Genomic DNA, 13,750 nt, shown 5'->3' with positions numbered 1-13,750 from the left:
GAGAGTCAGAGGCAATCAGAACAACAGGAGGGAAGAAGACCTCCCCAAACTTTGCAACTACCCTTCCCACCCACCCCCACCCCACCGCCCCGGGCACCAAAGCAAGTGAGCAAAGTGTGATAAAGCGGTGCAGATGAGCAGCAGCATGGAGCAGGACCGCAAGCAGTGAGGGAAACCCCAATCTACACCCAGACCTGCCACTTGGACATCCCCAAAGATGGCCTGGCCTTGCCAAAGGCCCTTCCCTGGACACACAGCTGCCCAGCAACACCATGATTCTTGCAGCAGTCACCTGGCAGGGTTGTCAGGAGCCCTCCCCCGCCCAGCCCCCCACCTTGCCTTGGGAGGAACAGAGATTAAGGGGTGGAGGATGTTCTGGTTGCAACTCAGAGAGTTCCCCACACTCATCATCTAGGTTGTTTGCCTAGTCAGAACTCAAAACATCCAGAATATTCAGGATGTACCCACCAAAACATCATGATGGGAAAGAGGGCAGCTTCCTCTTAACCCCCCTTGATGTTGACTAGTGTATCAAGGGCTCTCCCTGAATCTCCATGAGTTGCCCTCTGCAGGAATATTTCCTCCTTCCTAGGCCCTGATCGAGCCTGGCTGGGAATACATAGCCAGATGAGGCAGGTCTGAAAAGGAGGAAGTGAGAGGGCTCATCCTTCCCACTCAAGGATGTCCCATATTGCAGGTGGCCAGTTCTTGGCTCAGGATAGGAATGTGGGGGAGAAAAACCTTTGCGTGATGGGAAGGAGGTCCACTACGTCCCCTCTCTCCACCTTTTCTGTGCCTCTTGACCTCAGCCTGATTTATGTATGCATCTTTAAGATCCCTTACCTACCCCAAGGTTTAAGCAAAGATCTCAAATCACTACATCTGGCCAAATTAATAGCAGAGATATAAACACAATAGAAACACAGGGTCCTAGAGAAAATGAAGATGCTGAAAACAAGGCCAGAAGGCAAGCACCACTTCACATCAGTTTCTGGAACCACTGGGAAAGCGAGAGAATAAAAATTAGATTCTACGCTTCCAGCTGGGCTGTTTCTCAATGCCACTGAAGATTGGGAGTCTCTTCCAGACTCCGGAGGACAGAGGAACCTAAAAGAAGCATGAACCAAGGACACAAAAAGGGGTAGTGAGATAAGCTGAAGAGAGAGCAGCAGAGGGTGATGGTCAATTCAGGCAACAGCCTAAATTGGCATCCAAACCTTTCAGGCTGGGAATGCAGAATGCCCCGAATCCCTCACAGACGTGCCCATTCCCCACAAGACCTAGTCACTATGTCAACACACCTCACTGACTGGAGGTCTAGCAGGCAAAGAACTGTATCCTTCTCATAACGTCCACCCGCCCCAGGGACTGACTGAAGTCAGGGGTTGGGGGAGGGAAAAGCAGAGAGCAAAGCATGCGGGGGTGACTCACAGAGGTCCGTACCAAACTGAGAATGTCTGCTCGAATCCTCCATCATAGCCTGGCTCCCAGGACACGTTGGCAGTTGTCATGGAGACCTGGACCCGGACACTGCCCGGGGCATGGGGGCTGGTGCCTGGAGACCAAGTGGAGTGCTCTCAGACTGAAATGAACTGGGCCCAGTGAGCTGGGCACCCACAGTGGCACTACGTAGTAGCAAAATGCAGTGCCTCAAGTGGAGCGCGGAATGGCGAGGGATGCTGAGGAGCTGATGCCCTGAGCAGTAGGACTGCAGAAGAAAAGCCATCCCACTGTGCCATAGAGTCCTTCTAGCAAGATATGGCATGAACATCAGGAACATGGCCAAAGGGAAACCAGAACCTTCGTCATCCCAGGCCAAAATCCTGTGCTCACCTGGCAAATACAGAAACACTCTCCCTCAAGGTCACAGTCCAAGCTAAAAAGTCCCTCTCCTATAAAGTTCTCTGGCCTCATGAGAGATAGCCATATTCCACCTGAACATCAAAGTGAGAGGCAGCACAACACAACTATTAAGAACTTCTACTTGTGTTTGAGTCCGGGACCCAGCAGTTATTAGTGATGTGATGTTCGGCAAGGTGTGTGATCCATGCCAGCCTTGGTTTCAATGTATGTACACTGGGGAAATATCAGCTCTCACCTCATAGGTTAAAAATGATAGGGCACCAACTGGGACAGAGCCTAAAACTGGTGGTAAATGCTCGAAGTGTTGGCCACTGTTACAACTAGCTATCAGTCCCCAGAGGGGCAGGCTACAAGCTGAGGTCTTAGGGACACACACCTCAGGCAAAAGAAGTGGGAACATAACCCCTGGCACCCCGGAAATGGGAATGCCAGTAACCTCCAGGCCAGGCCCAGCTGCTGGAGCTCAGCACACTGGTCCCCTCCCAGATCCCCCTCATTCCATTCTTCCAGCTCCCCTTCTAGGCCTAGACACAGTCGCTACTGCCCACACACATGCCTCATTTCTATGGGGGGTGTTGCTGGGTACATTTTGCCAGAAAAAGATCTCCCCAGGACAGGCCCATGTCACTTTCCCTTGTATAGAGTCCACAGAGGGCTAGGGTTACACGTGGCAGGCTCCTGATTCAGGGGTGGGCCGACTCAAGAAAGATGCCCAGAAAGGGTAGACAGTGTCCGGTGCCCAGACCACAGCCCTCCTGCCCACAGCCCCCGTACCGATGACGGTCAGGTGGGTACTGGCAGTGATGCTGGTGACCACGTTGGTGGCGATGCACTCCCACTCCCCGTGGTCCTCCTTACTCAGGGCTCGAAACTGGAGACTCCCGCTGGGCAGGGCATTGTGCTTGCTTCTGCTGGGCTTCCCTACCTTGGCCAAACAAGGGGGCAAAGAGGAAGGCAGGAGCGGGTTGGCAGGGGAGGAGCCGGGTCAGCAGGGAAGAAGAGAAGCCACCAACACATCAGAGGCCCAAGAACAGGAGGAGCAAGTGGTACCCGAACATTCAGCCCACACCCCCACTGCCCCTCCTCCAGAGCACCCATCACTCTAAAAGTCAGCCCCACTGCTCAGCACCTGGCCCGGTCACAACAGAGCACTACCAGATCTTGCCCCTCCAGCACACTTCCCAAGAGCTCCAGAACCTGAAGGTACCTTTCTCCAAGTGATGACAGGGAAAGGGTCCCCTGCAGCAGCACAGGGGATAAGCAGCTCCCGGCCAGCCTCCTGCCTATACTCCCAGCCTGGTAGCACCGTAAAATACGGGGGGTCCTAGGGAGAGCACAGCAAGGCCATGAAGTCAATCATTTCAGCTTGCCCACTCCCATGGAGGCCACTCTCAGCCCTGGGCCTCACCTTCAGGACAAGCCGTGCAGGAGCAGACTGGCCCATGGTCCCCAAGGTGTTGTAAGGCACACAGGTGTAAGTGCCAAGAGCCTCCTCTGTGGCCTCCTCAATCCGAATAGAGCCATCCTCCATCAAGGTCCAACCCAGGTTCTGTCAGAGCACAGACAGCAGAACAGGGAGCAATGGTCAGGGGACAGAAGCTCGGTCCCAGCCCCCACTAGGCCAGACCTAACTTCGCAGACCTGGACACAGCACCAGCTAGTGTGGGGTAAGGGGTTGTCTAAGTGCCCTGGGAGAATGGCAAAAGCTCTACCAGAGTGTAGACCCGCCACAGGAAGCAGCTCGTTGCTTTCTCAGAGTTTTTTGGTAGGGACTAGAGGAGTCCTGCAGGGAACCAGACCCTCAGAGGGAGCAGCTCAGCATCAGGAGAGTCTCACTGTGACCCCACATGCATCTTTTCAGCACCTTCTCAACCTGCAGGGGGCGGCCATCTTTGTTCCACTTGACCACGGTGGCTGGTGGCTCTGCATCCACAGGGCATCGGATATAGCCGTGAATTCCCACGGGCACGTAGATGACAGGGGGCATGTTGAGGACACGGGCTGGATCTGTAGAGGGGTAGCATGGGGTGGGAGAGAAGAAAGGCAGGAGGGCAGTCAAGGAGTGAGAGATCTGGGCAGGGGGCCAAACCACCACATAAACCCCTGGGGTCTCATACAGACACTCCTACTCCAAGGAACTGCCATTCATACCCATCCACCCATTCAGTAAACACTGCCTATGTCCTCAGTGCTCACAACAGTGCCAGGTACCTGGACCACCATGAGGAACAAGACGGACAAAGCACAGAGGCCACATCAGGCTGCCCCAGTGCAGTGTGGGCTGCCAGCGGCTTTTCATCTGCCCAGCCTACTGTATTCTTAAGAACTTCTGTTTCAAATGTCTGGAGGCACCCAAAGGCATGTTTTCACCTGCCTAAATCCCTAACACCCCTCAAATGCTCCTACACATGGACTGAACTGCAGACTAAGGACCCTGGATGTCCATTTCCCCAGCCCCTAGACTCCAAACTCAAAGTCAACATTTGACCCTATCCTCCACCGACCATTCCTCATCCCAAGTGTGTCTTGGACACCAAGCAGCTCTCTCTCGCTCCACATCCTAAACCAAAAGTGGAATGTCAGTTCTACATTCTGTGTTCAGAGACATGACCACCAGTGGTTCTTTCCTCTCCTCTCCATTCTGCTAGCTGTCCAGCCCCTCTTGGCCTCAGTTTCCCCTCTGTGCATCTGGAATACGGAATCAGCTTTGGCCACAGAATGGATGAAAGTTTCCCACGAGAGCAGCAAGAGGAGCACATCCTGTGATGTGGGTGACTCATCACCTTTCCATTCTCCCCAATTTCCCCTGAGGGCGACCAGGAGAAAGATCCAGAACTTCCAGTGAGGCAGTGAGGATGAATGAGCTGGTATGTTTTAAGCATTTGGAGCTCTTCAGAGAACAGCATTACATAAATATCAGGCCGAGTTATATATTTAGACATAGCTTCCTTCTTTTGTATGTAGAGGTTTGTTTTTTTTTTTTTTTTTTTTTTTTGCCTCCAAGATTTTTCAAAGGGTTTATGAATGGGAAATACTCTGAACGCTGCTTTTTAGCAGAAATAAAGATCCTTGTCTCACCCACCTGAAAATCTCACCCCCCGGATTCCTTCTGAAGGCAAAAAGGAGGTAAAAAGGGACAAGCTGCAGTGGGTGATGGCACTGGGGAAAGACGCAGAAACCGCATACCCCTCTCGGCACAGAATGGCCCATGGCTTCATGGATGGGGGCCTTACTTTTGGTTACATTCCTCATCCTTCTGAAGACTACCCCTGCTGGTTCTCTCTCTCTCTCTGCCCCCGCCACCTTCTAGCCCAAGTGACATAGCTAGACAAGATGCTACTCCAAGTGGACTCTTCCCTGCCCTTAGCTCCTCCACATCTAGCACAGCTTGGGGCACATGGTAAGTCATGTTTAAATAGCTTCTTGACTTGCTTTTTCCTACTGCAGGTCAGGGTGGGAAGTGCTTGATGTCCTGGGTCACACCACATAGCTTTCCTAGGGCCTCATAGCCCTTAAAAACTTAGACTCATCATACAGCATGCTAAAAGCCCTTTTTAAGTTGATGACAATGGAAATGGAAAAATGATGCCTTTGTCCCCACAAGCAAAATCACTGCATGGAGAAGGAAACAATAAGCATCTGAGGTGAGAAGCTAGACAGGGCTCAAAGGTCCAGCTTGGCTCCACCACCATAGCGCCCACTCAGCAGTAGACAATTGCAAACACCCAGCTGTTTGGAGTGGCTTTGGAGACCAGCCCCACTTCCTGGGGTCATCAACTGTCCTTCTGCTTGTTCTCAGCTCACATGCTGACCAGGGCATCTCTAGGCTATTGAACTTCTCACCCAGCCACGGCATGCCCTTGCGGGTGAGCAGTCTTCCCACACTAACACTCAAGTGATAAAAAGCCGGTCACCTACGGTAACCAGGCAGGGCCTTTGTTGTCTGAGTGACAGGGCCATCCACAAATCAAAAGAAAGAAATTAATCCTCATTACTCATCCTTCTGTCTCTTTCTCACAATGATCAGCTTGCCAGGGGGTGGGAAAGCATCGACTACACTGCCGGATTCAAGATTAGCAAACTGAATTATTGCACTTGCACAAAAGCCCTCAATTGTTCTAGCATGAGAAGCAGCTCATCCATTTGGATCTCTGGCCGCCCTAGAGAAGAGCTAGAAGAAAGCCAAGAGGGAGCCAGATGCTGGCAGAACTAGATCAAGTCACCCCAGAAGAGGGTTCTGTCCCCTTCACTCCAAACAGCTGTCCACAGTGGGGGAAGGCATAGAGCTGGCAGGAAATCTAACTCTACTTCAGCTTCACCTACACTCCCTCATATACCTGAGAAAAAAAGGACCAGAGACCATCTCATTCAACATCCAGAGAGAGGAGCTGGCTAGCATTCAATACAAAGACAACTGCTCAAAAGGTCTACCGATCCTTAAATCCAACCTAAGCTTGTTGACTGATGGAATTAACACTTGTAGTGATGCCTGGCCCATAGAGGACACCCAGCAAGCACTGTTTCACCTCAATTGACCAGCCCAAGTCTTGGCCTCATGTTGGGCTATCCCTGCTTCCTGTCATTCCTCTGCCCACATTCCCTCAAGTGACACTCGGTCTCTTACTATCCTCCAGCCTCCAGTCTGGCTAATGTGGCTTGGATCTTCTGGAACGCCCACCACGTGTTGCTCTCCCTATCCCTACTCACACTGCACAGTTAAGTATGCTGAGGCAGAAGGGGAGCGCCCCAGGCTGTTGCTAGGAACACAGGTGTATTTCCCTGCATCCTCAGGTTTCACCCGGAAGATGATCAGGGTCCCATCGATCAGGATCCGCACTCTCAACTTCAGGTCACTACAAACACACAAAGAGACAAGGAGGGGTGGGGGAAGAGGGTCTTCCATGAGACAGTGGAGCAAGGCAGCAAGGAGTCCCCTCTCTGTGAACGAGGCAAGGAGAGCCAGAGCCTCCTCATATTCCTGGCCCATCTCAAGGCCACTCTGTGCAGACACTGGCCTTGCATGAGGGACAGATTAGACCTCCCCTCTGCAAGCTCCTAGAGCCCAAGAGCAGCCTGCAGCAGCCCCTGCTCAGAGGCCTTGCCCCTGGGAGGCCTGGTGTCTGGGGACCCCACTGAGAGGGCAGGGCAGCATGCTCACTTCTGGAAGTAGACGTTCTCGTCCTGCCAATACCAGGTGTAGGTAAGGTTGCCGGGATACGCCTCTGCCCGGCAGGTGAGCAGAGCATCCTGGGATATGTTGACAGTGATGTTCTCAGGAGGGGAAACGATGAAGGGAGGCCCTAGGGAATAGGAAATAAACATAACCTTACCTGGTATGGGAGGGGAGCACAGCAGTGCTGGGACCTCCCAGGAAGCTCTGAGAGGTCTCAGCAAGCAGTGCCTAAACTCCAGGAGGGAGCTGGAGGGTAGCACTGGTTCAAGAGGCAACAGCACAACCCTGGGCAGTCGCCACAGAGATGCTTCCAGCTACTGCTAGCACTCACATTCTTACTCTCCTTACAGGTCCCAGAGATGCAAAAAGTCCTGGGGTGTGACCACAGTGAGCCCCAACCCCCTGAGCCAGCTGCAAGACACCCTTGTTGGTGTATACCTGCACCCTGCCTCCATGCACAAGCTCCCCAAACCAGCCATCTCACCCCTAGACACATAGACATACATACCCCTTCCTGCTCATCCTTCTCTCCAGCAGAACCTGAGCAGGGGACATGCATGAGGGACAAAGGCCACTCTTTTCAATCCAGAGCAAGGAATAATCTTGCTTCTAAAGGAGTTAAAAGGCTTGTGCTGCTTATCAGCCAGAGGTCAAGAGGGCAGATTTGGGGAGAGGAGGCAGGGGGATAGCAGAGTAAACAGAGAGTGAAATCCCAGAACTCCCTGGTGCTAGCTTTCCAGATAGGCCACAGCTGCCACTTTGCTCTCTCCTGAGAGTGGGCAGCTCTTCTCCAATCTACAGAGGGACCTCTGGCCCATGCTGCAACACTCCAAGTCAGAAGAAGGCAGAAGGAACATGTGTCTCAGCAGCCCTGGCAGCCCAGACAGCCACCACTAGCTCTCACCCGCTCCTTCAGCAGGCAGCAGGTGGGAGGCAAAGAGGGTGGATGGGCTCAGTACAAAGAGATTCTGCCATCCTGACGCTAGTCCTTCTGGGACACACTGGGGCCCCAGGCAGGGAAAACTGGCATTTCCCAGTGCTGACCATGCAGACCCCAGCTTTGCCAGATGCCCTTCAGTGTTATTTTAAATGTCTGAGGCTTGGATTGAATTCCTATCTTTATTTATTGAAGCCGTCACTAACGGGGTGGAAACCTAAGGGAGGTCTTCTCCCCTGGGGAAGATGGAGGTACAGCAGGACACTACTCAGACAGAGTAACCATCAACATGGTGCCTCCTGTCATCCTGTGTGATGGCCACAACAGGCCACCATGGGCACTCGGGCTATGAACTACACAATGCTCAGGGGGAGCCCAACCCCACTCCTCATGAACTGCCCATCTCTCTACCTACCTCAGCTGTGCCAGTCGTGCCCTGGGCAAACCTCTCTGCAGCTCAGATGGGATGGAAGTCCCTGTAAAAGGTCTGAGGCATGAAGAAGCCAGAGAAATCTCTCTTACCTTGGACAAGCAGGTGGGTGGTATGAACAGCCTCCCCCTGGATGCTGTATGCGCGACAGGTGTAGGCACCTCTGTCCTCCCTACTGACCGATGTCACCGTCAGGCTGCCATCACTCACCTGGGGCCAAAGAGAGATGGAGCTCAGCACCCACACTGGGGCCCCACCAGGGGCTATCTCCTCAGGCAGAGATAGCCTCAGGGCTCATGCACTACGGAGATATGGAGCCAGGCACTCCGTTCATCTCCCTTCAACCACAGACACCAACAAGGCTGCCTGCTGTGCAATGTTACTGGTCACATGAAGCAGGAGACCACCGTGGAGAGGGAGGAGGCAAAGGAAGGGCAAGCAAGGAGAAGTGCAGCAGCCCCAATGGAGAACCACACTTACCTGGTATTTCCCACTAGCACCTAGGAGTGTCCCCTCCTTCAGCCAGGTGACAATGGGCTTGGGGTTCCCAAAAGCTGTGCAGGTCATGGTAACACTGCCGCCCTCCTTGGCCTCGATGTACTGGGGGGGTGTTTCCGTAAAGGTGGGAGGAGCTGCAGAGAGATGCAGGGTGGGATTAGCCAGGCTGCCGCCCTGCATGCAGTGCCCACCCACACCAGGCACCATGGCCATTGTGTTCATACTTAACCTTCCGCGAGGTGCTAGGATAAAGGAAGGAAGGGGGACAAAAGTAAAATCCTCTGCGCCTGAGTCTTACAGGAGAAGAGGAGACCTGAAATTCAAAGTCAGTCTGGCTGGGTGCAAATTCTAATATTCTCCCATTGTGCTTCGCTAATTCCCAATAAACAAATATTTGCTGAGCACCTACAAGGAGGCCACCATGCTCAGCACTAAAGACAAAGCGATAAACAGCACAGCTCCCATGACTTGCAGAGCACACACTTGCTACTAGCTCCAGACTGTTCCATCACCCCCCACTCCGGTCTTTCACCTAAAGATCATCCCTGATACTCCAACTTCCTTAACCCCAGCCCAGTCAGGCCCCATATTTCCAGGATGTCTCCCACCTGAGCTCCATCTAGGCCTACTACAGACCACAGGCCATGGTGACAAGGAATCTTACTCTTCCAGATTAGGCAGAGAAAATTTTCCACCTTCTTCCTTTTCTGGCATCCAGACAGAAAGACAGCCCACTCTGCAGGCTACTCCTTTTTTAATTTTCTTCTGATTATGCCAGGTTATCCCCACACTACCACCTGCATTGATTGTAGTTTTGACCAATATCCATCCTGTTTGGATAATCAACTGTTCAGAGACTCAGTCTCATCAGTCTGAGCTGCTTGTAGAGGCAATCAGATCACTCTTAACCTCTTGGACTTTCATTGTTTTTGAAGTGACAAGGAGGGGCCCCACTTTTAACCTTGAGTCCTAGGGTTCACAATGCCTGGCTGAGGCAGGACATTTTTAGCTCATCTCAAGGTACCCAAAGACCAAGTTACAGTGCAGCCTGCCACTAGTTGGGTAACCCTGGACAAGTTACTCAGCCTCTCTGGGCTTTACCCAAATCTGGCCCCCTCCAGTATTGAGGTGAGGAATAAGTGAGATACAGTTCGTGAAAGGGATCTTGTGAATGTAGATACGTGTGAAATGTTGGTTATTTTGCCATGACTATCATCATTGTCATCTCCCCAGAAACATCTGAGGCATCAATGAGAAGCTTTGAGGGGCGCCTGGGTGGCTCACACAGTTGAGTTTCCAACTTCAGCTCAGGTCATGATCTCACAGTTTATGAGTTCAAGCCCTACGTTGGGCTCACTGCTGTCAGCCTGGAGTCTGCTTCAGATCCTCTGTCCCCCTCTCTCCCTGCCCCTCCCTGGTTCACACCCTCTCTCAAAACTAAAATAAACATTTTAAAAAGAGAGAGAGAAGCTTTGAGATAGGTGTCACCTCTCCAGACAGCGTTGCCCCGAGAACCAGTCAGAGTGCTTTGAGGTTTGGTACTGTCTGCCCCCTCCTCTGCCAACCTCGTCTGCTACCATATACCCCTTCACTGTGCTCTAGCCACCCTGGCCATCTTTGTCTTTCTCAAATGTGCTAAAAATGTCCGATCTCAGGGCCTTTGCATTTGCTGCCCTCTCTGTACCCAGACCTCACTCCTTTGGTTCATGCAAATCTTCACTAAAATGCTATCTCTGCCTTAAGTGGTCAGCCCATCTAAGATAGCACTTCTAACATTCTCTACCCCCTTAGACTATTTTATTTTCTTTAAAGTACTGATCACTGACTCTCCCTGAGAACAAAGATCTTTTCAGTAAATCACACTGCATGCCTGGCTTTTAGCACAGTTCCTAGCTTGTAACAGAGCACTCAACGAATGTCTGCTGAATGGATGAATAAATTAAATGTACATACATACACACACCTACAGACCAACACAAATTCAAACACATAAAACTTCCTAGGAACAAGACCATGGCAATACCACTTTCTTCAATCATTTCCAAAGCCCTTAACTCAGTGTGGGCACACTGAGGGCACTTGGAGAATGAATACTGAGTGAATTAAGAAGCATAGTTCATCACACACAAAACACACACAATGGACAACTTCAAGCACATCAATACTCATCCAGCATCTAATATAATAAAAATGATGGCAAAAACCATCCCAAATCCTTATAAAGGGATTCTGGAATCCTAGCTTCTAGGCCTCTCGTGCTGCCCTGGAATGTGTGCTCATCTCCAACAGAGCCCCTCTTGCCAAGTCTGTCCCTGGAAATATAGCCACAGCCTCATTACCTCTGGTGTCAAGCTTAAAAGAAAAGATAATAAATTAAATTACGTCCTGAAGTGACAAATTAATTACTAATTACATAATTACTTTATTATTTAGGTGCTAATCAGGAAAGTACTTTGAACAATCTCGAGTTTTCAGGAAAACAATGGTTTGACTCTCAATTATTTACAGAATTAGGTGTTAGCTTGCCAGCTGCATTTCTAGGCTTAATTCTTTTTTACAAGTGCTCTATAATTAATAGTGCAGGTTAGAAATAGACTGGCCTCTCCTCCAAGTAATTCACCAATGTAAAGCAAGACTTGGCTTGGGCTTTTTGGGTATTTTATGTGATAAAGGAATAATTGGGTTTGTTTCCACCCAACTGGTCTTTAAGAAAACACAGAAGGAGACTGAGACCATTTATAATTCTAATTTTTCACTGGCCTTTCATTTTCCAAAGGTGATCTCTGTCAGAAAATGCCTGACACTAAACATTCTAGTTTGGAAGCAATGGAATGCTGGCACTCCAGACTCTTTCCTTCCATAATGGAAATATTTATGCTGGAAGGAACCTCAGAACTGGGGGTGAAAGGAGGAGGGAATAAAGGGAGACAGCTCTCTCACCTTCAAGTGTGTCTGCTCTAATCTACCCACTTGGGAGGCAGGCTCCTTGGTAAGGGCAAAGCCCCGGTTTAAACCCTGGAGCAGATGAGGGAACATTCTTAGCTTTTCTGGCCAACACTTTCTATAAACAACCTCTATGAATGCACTGACTCTCCATCTGGGCATGTGGGCATGCTGTTCCCTCTGCATGGAATACCCCTGCACCCGGCTAACTCCTCCTCCCTAGTTGGGTCTCTGCACAGGAGTCCTTCCCTCAAAGAAGTTCTCCCTCCTTTGTTCTCCCAAAGCCCATATTGCAATTTTCTCTGGACTTACTGCCTCTGGAAGTTTCCTTAAAGCTGAGTCTGGATTGGGCCCATTGCTGTGTCCCCAGAGCCTGCCACAGAGCAAACATCCAAGATGTGTGTGTGTGTGTGTGTGTGTGTGTGTGTGTGTGTGTGTGTTACTTCCCTTTATTTACAAAATCTACAAAAAGCACTCCAGCCTGATCTCCAGGCCCAAGATATACAGGTTACTCATGTAAATACTAAAAGCCAAGACTCAAGATGTGTTATGAATGGATAATTATTGGTGAGTTTACAAGAACTTTCAAACTACTACAGTCCTCTGCATCTTCCAGTCTGAGGACCTTCCTATATACCACCTCCCTGCCACTACTATTTCATTTGATTTCATCTTTTTTTCTCTCTTGAGAAAGAGAATGGCCAGCATCTGACCCACATGTAATTAATGTCACAGACACTGTGAAGGACACTTTCTTACACAGCATTTCATCTGATCTTCACAACAGCTCTGCAAACAGGCATTGGTTTTGGTAACTGAGGGAGTTGATGCCCAGAGAGTTGCCTGGGATCTTACAGCTACTGAATGCATGAAATAAACCAAACCTTTTCAAGGCCTTCTCCCATGCTTATTCCACTCTAAGTCATTGTGAATTCTCACAGAACCAATTCCCACTCATGCAAACTAATATAGAGACGTAATACAACACACAATCTCCAATTAAATTCTACCTTCCTGTCACGTGAGTGCCTACTGAACACCTGACATCTCAGGTCACTGAAGTGGGCGCTGCCAGGAGGACATGAAGGGAAAACAAGGTGGTTCTTGGAGATTACAGCCCAGTTTAGAAAGGGCATAAGAGAGAAAGAAAGCAACATGGGGACTCTTGGCTCAGTGTTCAATCAGCGAAGCTTTTCGCGGCAGATTTACCTTCCTAATTATGTTTTGCTTGGGCTAATATTAAGATGAGTTTTCATTCTCGGCACACACAACAGCTGGCATCAAAAGGAGGTGACTCAAAAGCTTGCTATGTGGTGGGGACAGCCCACCCAAGACTTAAAGTAAGCCTCCAATCAGTCTCTTGGGACTGACTGACAGGAGCCAACTATATCTAATGGGTTGAGCAGCCTAGACCAACACTGTTCTAGGACCACCATCGCTAAGTCTGCTCTTCTCAGATAACAGTGCCCTGGCTAAAATACTCTGTTCTTTCAGGACCCTGGAGAGGTTCTCAAGCCAAGGAACATGGCCTGCCCCCCTTGGGAGGAATGACCCAACCCCACAAGGTAGGGCAGAGAGAGCCATCCTTCAGAGCAGATCAATACTATGAGAAACTTCCAAGCCAGGAACAACATCAATTTCTCTCTCCCAAACACAGCATCTATAGTCACAGATATCAAAACCGCAAGGACCCAAGCTCTGTGTGGCACATCCAAAGCATATATGCCACTTCTCCAGATTTTTCTCCACAGTTCCAGCTTCTCCTGGCTCCTCTAGAGTATCTCCTCCCAAGTAAGGACTCCCAGGGACATAAGAGAGACTCTCTTGTGGAATGCACGCAGAGGGCCCAACCCCTGGTGTGGTCACAGCCTTAGAATCAGGCCCCCAGCCTGCACCAGCACTGGGA

At 50.5% G+C, this 13,750-nt stretch overlaps 1 protein-coding gene across 3 annotated transcripts in view; it reads right to left on the bottom strand.

Moving 5' to 3' along the window:
* IGSF9B (immunoglobulin superfamily member 9B) overlaps nucleotides 1-13,750 on the bottom strand; it is a 50,708-nt gene that overhangs the window by 23,013 nt on the left and 13,945 nt on the right. For 2 of the 3 annotated variants that reach the window (XR_008290552.1, XM_027036951.2), the window contains exons 4-12: nucleotides 8,884-9,035; nucleotides 8,496-8,613; nucleotides 7,022-7,163; nucleotides 6,571-6,716; nucleotides 3,728-3,870; nucleotides 3,272-3,412; nucleotides 3,071-3,187; nucleotides 2,638-2,788; nucleotides 1,432-1,555 (exon numbers count right to left, since the gene is read on the bottom strand). Coding sequence is in view for 2 of the 3 variants with exons in the window: in XM_027036951.2 (XP_026892752.1) it covers nucleotides 1,432-1,555; nucleotides 2,638-2,788; nucleotides 3,071-3,187; nucleotides 3,272-3,412; nucleotides 3,728-3,870; nucleotides 6,571-6,716; nucleotides 7,022-7,163; nucleotides 8,496-8,613; nucleotides 8,884-9,035 (1,234 nt within the window). In the remaining variant the exon portion in view is untranslated. The remainder of the gene's footprint in view (nucleotides 1-1,431; nucleotides 1,556-2,637; nucleotides 2,789-3,070; nucleotides 3,188-3,271; nucleotides 3,413-3,727; nucleotides 3,871-6,570; nucleotides 6,717-7,021; nucleotides 7,164-8,495; nucleotides 8,614-8,883; nucleotides 9,036-13,750) is intronic. The other variant, XM_027036952.2, reaches the window with a different exon arrangement.

This window comes from Acinonyx jubatus, chromosome D1 (genome assembly GCF_027475565.1).
Source record: "Acinonyx jubatus isolate Ajub_Pintada_27869175 chromosome D1, VMU_Ajub_asm_v1.0, whole genome shotgun sequence".
In the NCBI taxonomy this organism is placed as follows: domain Eukaryota; kingdom Metazoa; phylum Chordata; class Mammalia; order Carnivora; family Felidae; genus Acinonyx; species Acinonyx jubatus.
This window is presented reverse-complemented; position numbering and strand designations above follow the sequence as displayed.